The 12639-nt window shown below is 38.5% G+C and overlaps 2 protein-coding genes across 2 annotated transcripts; both read left to right on the top strand.

Moving 5' to 3' along the window:
• Positions 1 to 1933: 1933 nt before the first annotated feature.
• Positions 1934 to 3017, top strand: LOC126789192 (uncharacterized). The gene is made up of 2 exons (XM_050515281.1): positions 1934 to 2192; positions 2333 to 3017. The coding sequence occupies exons 1-2, from the start codon at positions 1939 to 1941 to the stop codon at positions 2751 to 2753; spliced, it is 675 nt and encodes a 224-aa protein (XP_050371238.1). The 5' UTR covers positions 1934 to 1938; the 3' UTR covers positions 2754 to 3017.
• A 7089-nt stretch (positions 3018 to 10106) lies between these two features.
• Positions 10107 to 11952, top strand: LOC126789187 (cationic amino acid transporter 8, vacuolar-like). Its single transcript, XM_050515277.1, is given in 2 exon segments — positions 10107 to 11125; positions 11127 to 11952. Coding segments are annotated over 2 exon segments (1749 nt in total). The 5' UTR covers positions 10107 to 10202.
• Positions 11953 to 12639: the final 687 nt, after the last annotated feature.

The raw sequence follows: 12639 nt of genomic DNA, 5'->3' as shown, positions 1-12639 counted from the left end.
CAAACTTTGCAATCTTATTTAGTTATGTTCCATTGCTTATGAAGATCTGCCTTTTGTTCATGTACATCACTTATTGTTGCGTCTCATTTACATCACATATTGTTAAGACAAATAATGCCCTTCACTCAATACTAAGTATAGAGAGCATGTACAGAAACCACCTACTCCAAATATTGATACAAATTTCTCTATGTTCCCCTTATCCCTTGAGATCTAGACAAGTTACGTGTCTTTAGTGAAGATGCCATTGACGGTTCCTGCAAAAATGAGCTTCAGTATGTGAACAGGGTTCTATTTCATCCGCTTGAAACTGACGCATATGTCAATGAGCATTTACCAATCGTAGGTCACCTATCATCCAGGTTTGATTGGTTCTAAGGCAAGAGAAGAGCAACTGAACTAGAAGACTCGCAATCTATTTAGGCCATTACCAAGTTTTTTTTATCAACTTAAAATGTTGGATTTTACGCAGCGGATTGATAATCAAAATACAATATCGAGAATATAACTATAATAGGGAAAAACAAACACACTTAAAGACACAAAATTTAACGTGGTTCCCTCACTCCTTGAGGTACGTCCACGGGACGTGATCCGATCTTCCTTTACTATCAAGAATAGTGTGAATAAAATATAAGGTGTTTCACTCAAAGTTTATACTTAAACCCAAAAACCTTTGAACCCTTGTACAACTCTCTCAACTCACACTCTCAATTCACAGTAAAGACAACTCTATCACACCACTCAATGGAGAATGAAATTCTCCCTAAACAAGAGAGTACACAAAACTCGGATGCTCCTCCACCATCTTTCAATGCCAACTTTCATGACTATTTATAGCCAACTCTTTTCATGCTAACATAGAGAACACATTCATAAAGAAAAACCAAAGTCATACTTTTTCTTCTTTCTCATTCAATGTTCTACACTAAAATAGTATCAAACTATTCCTAGTAGCTCTCAACTATTGTTTCATTCTCCATGCATTCCCACAATAACATTGTATGATTGTTGACTTGTTCTCATACATATTTCAAATATGGGTGCATCACTCTAGCTATTTCTAGCTCTACATCACAATAAATGAGCTATTGCACATGCATTTACTTTGTGATTATTGCTGTCAATTTCTTCCATTCAAACATTACTGCACTTGTAATAAACATGATATTAATTTGAGCCACATCTCAACATAAACTTCATTAAAGAACAAAGTTACGACAAGTTTGGATCCGAGAGTACTATAGTACAACGGACCACACGATTTTAACAATGAAAATCACTAAGACATAAGATGAAATACAGAGAAAATGGTCGAGATATAAGGAAAGAAACAAACAGACAACAACATTCATAATCATAACTAAACCTAGTAACTATGCGTATTTACATCTGAGCATGTCGGTTTTCGGTCACAATAGTAAGACTAAGGATCATTTTGCGCCATTACCAAGTTATAGGGAGCTTGCTCATCTAGCAACAGGATGCCCTCAGATCACAAAAACTTTCTCCACAGCTGTTTGAGTTGCTTGAGGGGGGGGGTTCCTTAAAACGAGATTGTTATTTACCTCAAAGCTAGTTCATATTTGTTATTACTAAAACTTCATATAAAACAAGAGATTGCACTAGAAATGAAATCATGTACAAAGCTTCAAAGCATTTATCATCATCCATTCATTCTCTATGGCATGAATTTCACTTCAAACTATTATCACTTCGTGTAGTCGTGTACTAACAATAGCCTCTTGAAGAAGTCGTAATTACCCAATAAACTCCCCAGAACCACAATCCTGCCCCGGTCACAAGTTAACAACATAATTTAGAAACATGCAAAGCCACACGTAAATTCTCAACATGTCAAGGGCATTTCCCTCCAGACTTTTCCTATAAACTTATGGACCTGAACAAATCACAAAACTCTCCACCAGTTTATCAGAAATGGCTGCCTCTATGTTTAAGCTCTCTGTTTTCTTGAGCCTCCTCTCCAATCTGAATTTGGGTCTCTGGCCAGAAGCTCAGAAAAGCGTGGCAACATTTCCACCATCATGTAACAGCATAGAGTGCCCGAGCTATGACTCCATTGAAGTTGGCAATGGCTATGAGGTTCGTCGATACAATTCGAGTGAATGGATATCAACTGCTCCTATTCAGGACATTTCTCTGGTTGCAGCCACCAGAACTGGCTTCTTACAGTGAGTTTAGTTTCTCTGGTTTTTGTTTTCATTAGCTCATATATACTATTGCTGTCTTGTTGAAGTGAACTATGCTTTCTAGATGGATGTCATCTAGTACTTATACAGTTATATGGTTGTTCTTGATTCTTCTGTCATAGGCTATTTGATTACATTCAAGGGAAGAATGAGTATGGTGAGAAAATTGAGATGACTGCCCCAGTGCTCAGCAAAGTTCAACCAAGCGATGGACCCTTCTGCGAGTCTTCATTTGTGGTGAGCTTCTATGTACCAAAGAAGAACCAAGCAAAACCACCACCGGCAGAAGGCCTCCATGTTCAAAAATGGACGTCTACATATGTGGCAGTGAGAGAATTTGGCGGGTTTGTTTCGGACTATGATATTGGAGTAGAAGCTGCTGCCTTGCAGTCCAGTCTTGCAGGCACTGTTTGGTCTAAAGCTATTGAGAAAAGCCATGGAGCTGATCACACTACAATTTATACTGTTGCACAGTACAACTCTCCATTTGAATTTGATCACAGGGTGAATGAGATATGGATGTCGTTTGATTTAGAAGAGTAAAATGATGGCCAATTCTCGTCTTTAAGATTTGCAGCTATCTTATTAGAGACAGAGATGGTGAATGTAGTGAATCTTAGTAGTTCAAATCTGCTGTTTTGCAGTAGTGAGAAATGTTGAGTTACTACTGTGTAGTTCCCAGAAAATAAAGAGGCAGCATGTGTTTGCAGTGAATAATATTATAGAATTATAGTCAAGTCTAGTTTCCTGCATTTGCAATACAAAATGAGGTTCAGAAGCACCGCATCTTGTTTCATTGAAAGCAACTACTTGTCTGTAACTAGTTTTGCATATTACGTGGGCTTACAGAATTTAGATTAGTTCAGTGATGATGGTGATGATGATAGATATCATGAAAACATGTTGAAGGAAAGAAAAAGCTTGGATCTTTACAACTTTCAGTCATAAATTAATGGCTAAACAAGACTGTTCATGCTGCTTGCTTAGACAAGAACCGCATGCCTCAACCGACAATACATCGAAAACAAAAACTTCGAGGCACCGCTCCTACCAGGCTAATCCATCTAATTAATCAGTAGTATCTCTCATCTAATTGAGTTTACAATTATCAGAAGTTCAGTCAAGAGTCATGACTGATGGGTTACTCCCATATCTTACAGGCATCATTAACTATAAGCCTGTGCAGTTGAAGAATCGGTGACCTGTTTTGAATAGTTCCATTTCTGTACTCAGTCAATTGGATGATGACAAGTACAGATTTGAACTAACATCCTACTCCTGAGAAACAAAGCTACTGTGAGGCCTACTATTTGAAAACTTTCTACAGGCAACAGAACTGCGAGAATATTCTGGCGCATACAAGATGTTGAAAATTGATGAGATTGGATCCATATTTCCTGCATCAGCATGATCAACAGTACTGAAGGAGTCTCTAGTGCTCTCAGTTGTGAAAGAAGCCTCATCAGAACTTGTGAAAAGAGACCAATCGCTAGATGTAGCATCAGAGAGAATTCCATTCCGGTGGGGTCAACATATGTTTCCTCCGTTCGGAAAACATTCCCATTAGAACTTCTAAGAATGTCACTGCAGGTGCTGTTGCCAAACTCATTTGCAGTTTCTGATCTGATGAAACCAGGTAAATGTTCACGGTTAACATATTGGCTGCTGGGTATGCTTTGGCCTCTGAGCTTTTGGCAAGGAACCATTTTCACAACACTCTTCTCTCGGCTCCTCCCCCCTTCACTCTTCACACCCCCAAAAATAGTCTCTACTTTTTAACATTGGGTTTGTCTCCTCTGCTTCACCCACACAACTCATATCAGTGTGCACTCATTCTAATCAACCCCCACGTGGCGCCATTCCATTTGATCTGAAGCCTTTGACCAAGACCCACCTGAGTAAAGCTGACAAGGTTGGGATGAAGTGATTGATGCTAGACCGTTGGATGTGCTGAAACGAAAGCCTAGGAACGTCAGAGAGGGAGAGAGGGAGGAGTTTGGTCAAAAAATAATGTGGACAAATGTATACCTTAATAATTTGTTTTGAAGGTGGTGGGACCGAGGGGATGAGGTTCCCGATGAGTTTTAATAGAGGGTCACGTTTACTGGTCGATTCCCTCGACCCATGAATGGAGAGAGAAAATAATAATTGTGTTTTGCGCATTAGGGTGAATTTTCTAAACAATTCGGAGGGAATAAGAAATAAAAATCGAAATGAAATGAAGTTTTACATATAACAATGTACGTCTAATGAATAAAGACCGAAATGAAAGTTTTGGAATACCTCAATTTACGTCTTAGTAAATATAATCGATACGGAGATATAGAGATGGTATGAATATTTAGTTCATGTGGAGATTTATTAGTTTAGTAGATATAATTGTGCGGATATAACGTTTGGAAGGTACTTGTTTGAGAAAAAAAGGGAGCCTAGTTTCATGTAGAGTGGTAGTGTTTGAATTTAAGGGAATGAGTCTTGGTTTAGGTTTCTAATGCATTTCAAATGGTAGATTAATATGCGGTTCAATAGTAGATTCATTGTATTAGCTGACTAGAATGGAATGTATTTTGGTTATGGGGGTTGTGAAACTTGGATAAGGCATGTCAAAATTAGTGTAACTGTATGAGTAGAGCATATAATGTGGAAAAAAAAAAATGAGACTCAAGGTTAGAACCACATTGTAGATGAAGAAAAGGTGAATTTTCCCAAGGTTTAAAAATTAGGTTTTCATTTAGGGATGGGTTTTGACAAAATTGATTAGCTTCTCCAACTCCACAAATAAAGCGAAAATACAATGAAGCGATACCTCACGTGGTGGGACTTGGTCTGGCTTAGGTTCGACTATGTCGTCGTCTCCGACATCTATTTCATCACAGGTTAGGCCACTCTCTATATTGAACCCGCCGTTGTCTTATCATTTTTTATTCATTCTATGGCTTCTCGGCATTGTTATATATTGCTAGTGTTGTTGTCATTGTATTTATAATAGCAGTTGGGCTTATCATAAATTAGATAAAGCTTCCACCACCTACGAGCACTACCTCCACCGCCCGGAGCTTCGCAAGCTTTGGTCCTCCACCAAGTCTCCGGCATGAAAATGCGAGCCCATTCTCAAACTTAATCTCCAAGATTCAGAGATTTATTTCTAGTTCGTCTCCACCGTCCTCTCTAACCCTCAGCCCTACGCTAACAAGAGAGAGTGGTGGCACCACCTTAAGATGCTTTTAACCAATTAGGTCTACTCGTTGCTTGCTCCATCTTTGAAAAAGAAGAAAGATTGGTCTTTGGTTGAAGCTTTTGTTGCGAATTCTGAGTTTCTTTGTTTCGATGGGTTTGGGATGGTAGAGGAAGACGAGGGAGTGAGATAGAGAGATAAGAGAGAGGACATTTGCTGCCTTTAGTCAAAATTGATTGGAGATGAGTTTTAGTCTAAGTGCACATGTGCATACCTACTCACTTAGAGTTATAAGATTGTCAACTTTTTTGTCAGAACTCAAATTTGACAGTCATACCAAATCTACTCCAACAATATTGTCCAAACTTATGTTTTTATATATATATTTGATTTCTTTTTTTCGGCAATATCCTTGTCTCTTCTTTATTGATTTATTTCATACATTCTTCCCATCTTTCACTCTGTAATCAAGATTGCAATCGGAATCAGAATCAAATGGCAGATTGTAAGGAGGAGGAGAAGCCATGGGCAGATAGTCACTACCAGAATTAGTCACTACCAGACCATTACACGACAAAATTTTCGTCATCTAAGTTTCGTCAACTAAGTGCTGTGACCCAAGTACATAAACAACAATATTTACATTTTTCGTCATCTTAGTATGACTTAGGCAACGAAAATGTGTTCGTCGCTTAAAAACTTACAAGACCAAAATAACCCACTTAGACGACAAAACATTTCGCCACCTAAGTGTTGATAAAACAAAAACAAAATAATTAATTAAAATTGTTGTAATGCTTTAAGAATTAACACATTTTAATTATTATTATCAATCAATTATTAATTTTCAATCGGGTAATTAAAACTTATTACATCCTTTTTAATCTTCTTTATTAAGTAGAAAATTCTTTTTAGTTTTTATTATTTTTTCTCAATCACAAACCACCGTGGCTCTTCCCCGCCGCCGCCACTCATCATGTTAATTTTTTACGCCATCCAAACCACAACCACCACTGTATACCATGGCCAAATACTTTTAATTACATCTATCTTCGTCTCTTTTTATCAAACTCCATAAAACATCACCACTACCAAAATAATGGAGATGAGAATACCACCATTACCAACACCATAGCACAAAACCTACAATATAAAGATAGATGAGAGCAAACCAAATTGGATACCGCTCATACCCCTCCATAGCAAACCAAATCAGAAGCATCCAACATCCCAAATTATGGAGCTCCTCAATTTGAAGCATTTCCTTACCTGGGTATCAAGCTTCTCGAACAATTACAAAAAAAGTGATGAGGAGTGGTGGCGGAAGTGTGCTCACTGTGGCGGTGACAGAAGGCCTAGCTTATGAGAGTGAGATTGGTAAGGTTTTTTGGATCTGAAGGGAGAAAAGATCAAGTGAGAAAGAAAAATGAATGAAGAAAAGTGATCTAAAATACAAAGGGGAAAGAAAGAAGAAGGAAGAAAATGGATCTGAAATTTTGAAGAGATATAATTTCGATCGGTGTAGATAAAGGAAGGAGAGATCACCATGATTTGGTGTATGAGATGTTAATAAACCGTTGGATCTGATCGAATCTGACGGTGCATGGTTTCGATCCACGCCATGTTCTTTCATTGGATGTGAGTAATTATGTTTTTTTTTAAATTAAATTCATACTATTATATAGATAGGGAACATGCCACTTTAATGGATTTCGAAATGTCCATGACTAAACAATTTTAGTCTACATTTTCCTCAAACATCAATGAAATACATATGCAACTTTAAATCGCTAGAACAAAAGAGTATAATTTCTTTCTTAATTAGTCATAATGATTTATGAAATAAAATTAACTTTCTCATCGATCTTCAATTTTTTTTAATACATCCTACTAATATGAATATGTTCAAAGTTTCTTAATTTATTGATCGGTACATGTTTAGCATGTATATTAATATGCATATATGCTAAATTTAAGTAACTAACATTTTAAATTCTACGGCATTTATTGGAATAATTTCATTTCAAAGCTCCTTTAAAGCCTCCCATGACGTGGGAAGAAATTAGCAATCATCTATGAGAGCCATATATTGATGGAATAAAACATAATTGAAAAAGCTAAAGATATCAACTATGTATCTATATTGAGAAGAAATATCGATCCTTAATGAGATTTAATTAGATTCCAAAATTTGACATAATTGTTTATAATCTTAATATGCTATCAATACGTACCTACGTAAAGGCTCTCATAAATGAAACTAAGTAGACTGGTATTTCAAAAATAATTAAAACTAATTAACTATGAATCACCCGCTTTTAACAAAAAAATAACTATGAATAATAATAAGTAAAGGAATGAACTAAAATTCCTCAATCATAATTTATACTCTTAGCTTTCAAATTGAAAGAAAAAAAATTATATTTAAACTACTAATACTGTATATATGTAATTAGTCTTAGTTTTTTTTCAATTTATTTTTTTAATTACATATTTAATTATATTTCCGTCAAAAATATATATATTTCGTCACCCAAGCTAAAACATAGATAACGAAATGAAAGGCGTCACCTAACTTCCATATTAAGACGACAAAAATATTATTCGTTGACTTAGTCACCATCTTAGATGACAAAAATTAATGTCGTCATCTTAGTTTAACCTAGGTGAGGAGTTGGTCCACTTAGCTGAAGACATTGATTTCGTCGTCTTATCTCTTCTTAGGTGACGACCGTTTTTAGCTATTGTCGTATAAGTTCATTTTTCTAGTAGTGAGTGGTGGGGGTGGGGGTGGTTGGGGAGGTATGAATGAGGTTTGGGAGATTCGTATCAGATCTGATTTTTAGTGGCTTTGAAGAGAGATTGAGATCTAATTTGAGAAAATGATTCAAGGATAAAGAAAGAGAGAAGTATAGTGATATAGTTAAGATGTTGATAAAAAAGGTGAAGGCTTGAGATTATGCTATTAAGAGAATCATGCATAATATATAGTTAAGATGTTGATAAACAAAAGGTGAAGGCTTAAGATTGATGCTATTGAGAATAGTTAAAACACGTATGATAATTGACTACTTGATTAGAGGTGATTGAATGTTGTCAATTAGCCGTTTATTGTACATGTAGGATTTTGACTACATGGTTGGAGTTGCTCTAAAAAAGTGCAGTCAAAAGTTATTGTTTTAATGATTTGGCTAAAATGTCTAACCGACTGAGATTCTCTAAGTCATTACAATTTAATACTCAACAACCTACTAATAAGAGATTTGTGAATGTTTTATTTTAATCTTGAAATTAACACTAAAATAAAATAGATAAATGACATAATTTTTTTGTGCCTTTTAATAGAGTAGTCATTCCATAAAATCTCATGGACTTAATTACCTATTTTTATTAGTCGAGAGATTGTATTGTCATTCACTCGCAGTGACTCACTCCTAGTAACTGTCACTGAGTTGTGCTATTTGGCCAGGATTCGATATTCATTCACTCATCAATCACGTGGACCAGAAATCTGGTAATTTTATGAGAGCTTATTCCATGCACGGGCCGTGAATATACACTGTTTAAAAGTTGAACCACGCGCCTTTAGTGGTAGTAGGAATACTGAGGCGACTATTTGTGTGGTTGATTAGAAATCTTAATAATGGGGGACATCTTTCTCCTCCTCTCTGTTTTTCTTTTCTTTTTTCAATAATCTTTTCTCATTCTTCGTAAGAAAGACTGAATTTGAATGGGATCGCGATCAAGATCCAAATCTTCACTCTTTGACGGTCCAGCCATTTGACTTAGTTTTATAGAGATATTAATAAACTCAGTCCGAAAATGGGTTCAGTCGTGACATTGCTTCCTAAAGATTATGGGTATGTGGTTCTGGTGGCTGTCCTCTACTGCTTCTTGAATTTCTACATGATGGCAGCCCAAGTAGGGAAGGCCAGGAAGAAGTAAAAGGTGTTGACCATGAATGCATCGGAGTCCGACCAAAAATACGCCAAAGTACTATATTCATAGAGGTCATCAGAACTCTCTTGAAATGATACATTTGTTCTTTGTCTTCCTCATTTTGGGTGGTCTCAGGCATTCTTGCATCTCTGCTGCACTCGGTTTCATAAATAAAGTACCCATAACCACCACCAGAGACACCACTCTCCGTCACCACTAACCGAATCTCGAATTTAAATCTAATCTGCCGATCTCCTCCTCAACTTCTCCCTCATTATTGCCGAGGTGCCCAACTTTTTCGCCACCGCCACGTATCCGTATGTACTCCTGGGCGGCTGCGCGTTATTAAGCCTCTGGTATCCATTGAAAGCAAAACAAATGAGCAAACTCCAGAGATCCGCCACTATTAGTTACCATTCTTCAGAACTGCTTCAAAGCACTACTGTGGTTAGAGCAGAGAGAACAAGGAAACCCTTGATCACTTTAAGTGTTGTGCTTACACCATGAGCAGAACCATGGAAGAAGAATAGAGAATTTGCTGTGGCCCAGACTTTTTTCCTAAGATTTCTATTCTACCTCGCTCGCGAGTATTCTGTCGATTTGGAGTTTGATCTCAAACGATCAGAAATTAGCTCCACGTGTTGAAACGAACGGCAAAGATAAACTGTGTATCTACACGGCCCGTATGATCACATACGCATCCAGCTCCAATGACGGCATCAATTCAATTCCATCGTCCCCTCTCCAATTCCAACCCAACAAGACTTCAACACATCCAACAACACACATAATCAACCTGCCAACCCCTCTCACCGACCCAACCAAACTCACTCTTGTCTTCTCCCAACTCCCAAACACTTCCAAACCCACCACCCGCCATGGCTTCCCATCCCCAACAAGACCCAGTTGAACCCAGAAGCTACTGGAAACGATGGACCAAACACGACTTCTTCCCAGAACCCACTTTCGAAACCTTCACTTCCTACAAGCACGCCCTCTCCCACACCCCTTCCCGCCTCAAAGACCGCCTCCTCAACCGCTCCTCCGACTCCTTCGAGCTCCTCCACCTCCCCAAACAAGGCGAGCACAACATGAAGCACTGCCTCACCTGGTGGGACCTCATCTGGTTCGGCTTCGGCTCCGGCATTTTCGTCATCACCGGTGAGGCCACTCTCGTCGCCGGACCCGCCATTGTCCTCTCCTACGCCTTCTCCGGCCTCTCCGCTCTCCTCTCCGTCCTCTGCTACACCGAGTTCTCCGTCGAGGTCCCCGTCGCCGGTGGATCGTGTTCTTATCTCCGCATCGAGCTCGGAGACTTCGTTGCGTTTATTGCCGCGGGGAACATTCTCCTCGAGGCCATGGTCGGCGCCGCCGGGCTAGGCCGATCGTGGACTTCTTACTTTGCTAGCATGATCAATACAGATAACACCGACTTTTTAAGGTTTCGGGTGAGTTCACTTCCTGATGGATTCAACTTGTTGGACCCAGTTGCTGTTGTGGTTCTCCTAGTTGCTAATGGTGTAGCGATGAGTGGAACAGCTCGGACTTCGATGCTGAACTGGATTGCTTCTATTGCACGTGCATTGGTGATTCTGTTTATTATAGTTGTTGGTTTATATATGGCAAGACCGAGAATTTGTTACCCTTTTTTCCCTTGTGGGGCAGAGGGTGTCTTCAAGGCTTCGGCTTTGGTTTATTGGTCTTACACTGGTTTCGACATGGTTGCCAACCTTGCAGAGGAAGTTAAGCAACCGTCAAAGGATATACCAGTAGGTTTGATTGGTTCCATGAGTTTGATCACTGATATATTGCTTGATGTCTTTGGCTTTGGTTATGATGCAGAAATATACTGAGATCAGTGCAGATGCTGCGTATTCGGTTGCGTTTACGGCTATTGGGATGAATTGGGCCAAGTATTTGGTGAGTATATGTGTTCTTAAGGGAATGACTACTAGCTTGCTGGTGGGATCTCTTGGACAAGCTAGGTACACTACACAGATTGCGAGGTCTCATATGAGTTCACCTTGGTTTGCTCTGGTTCATCCTAGAACTGGAACCCCCATTACTATACTGGTGACCATAGCGAGTGCAATTGTAGCCTTCTTTACTAGTCTGGATGTCCTGTCGAGTGTGTTTTCTTTCAGTACACTCTCTATATTCATGTGTGTCGCTATTGCATTGCTTGTGAGGAGGTATTATGTTAAGGATTTGACAGCCAAGAGGGACCTGTTCAAGTTTCTTGCAAGTTTGTTTGTTATCATTGGTTCCTCAATCGCAATTGCTGTGCTTTGGAACACCAATATGGGCGGCTGGGTTTGGTATGTTGTGGCTGGTGTGATTTGGATTTCTGGGACTTTGTGGATGGCATTGCTTCCCAAGCAAAGAGTTGCCAAGGTTTGGAGTGTTCCCCTAGTTCCATGGTTGCCTGCATTGTCCATTGGAATTAATCTCTTCCTCATTGGGTCTCTGGGTTATGTTGCATTCTTGAGGTTTGCTATTTGCACTGCAGTAATGATTGTCTACTATTTGTTTGTTGGTGTACATGCCACATATGATGTTGCTCACCAGATTGACCAACAAGAATCAAGGACTGAGGAGGGAAGTGCTAATGAAGGGGAATTGCGGTAGTAGATGACCAACAAGAATCAAGGACTGAGGAGGGAAGTGCTAATGAAGGGGAATTGCGGTAGTAGATTCAACAATAACGGATGCTCATGTGAACTAAGTTAAATAGTCTGGTATATTTCATTAGGTAATGTTCATATTTCAGCTTCTTTAAATATCATTATCCATATGCTGTAGTTTCAACACAGATTCAATTGGTACAGATAGTAATTGTAATATGTGAAATTCAATATATTTTTTTCCAGTCATATTGAAGTTATGTTGCAAAAGGATCTTCCTTGGGCATTAGATCGATCCTCTCTGTTCTACCGAACATGTGAGTACATAGATTATATCAGTAGATTTCGGTAAAGTCGTACGCACACTCTGTCTATGTCCACCACTGAAGTCTCATCTGTGTTGCTCAGTATTTTTAATAGCTCCATTATTCCCGGTCCAAACCAGAGAACTTAAACCCCTACGTGTTCTGAAGAATTTTCTAGCAGCATGACTGCATGAGTACATCAAATCAGTTAGCTTGTTCCATTCTTTTTTGTTGTGTCAGCGTGCGTGGATAGAAGTTATAATGATTTAAAAGTTCTATAATTTACTTCTTCAGCAGTTTGTACATAAATATCTTTGCTAATTGTTAGTAGTAATGGCAAGATTCAAATTTGAAGTTTTTTAATCAGTATAACAGTTTAGAGTCTA

This window comes from Argentina anserina, chromosome 3 (assembly GCF_933775445.1).
Source record: "Argentina anserina chromosome 3, drPotAnse1.1, whole genome shotgun sequence".
Lineage (NCBI taxonomy): Eukaryota > Viridiplantae > Streptophyta > Magnoliopsida > Rosales > Rosaceae > Argentina > Argentina anserina.
This window is presented reverse-complemented; position numbering and strand designations above follow the sequence as displayed.

Excerpts from the sequence above, each read along its gene's own strand:
- LOC126789192 (XM_050515281.1), top strand. The coding sequence starts at position 1,939 with ATGGCTGCCTCTATGTTTAAGCTCTCTGTTTTCTTGAGCCTCCTCTCC. Across the intron at positions 2,193-2,332 it reads ACCAGAACTGGCTTCTTACA|GCTATTTGATTACATTCAAG; the intron begins GTGAGTTTAGTT and ends CTTCTGTCATAG.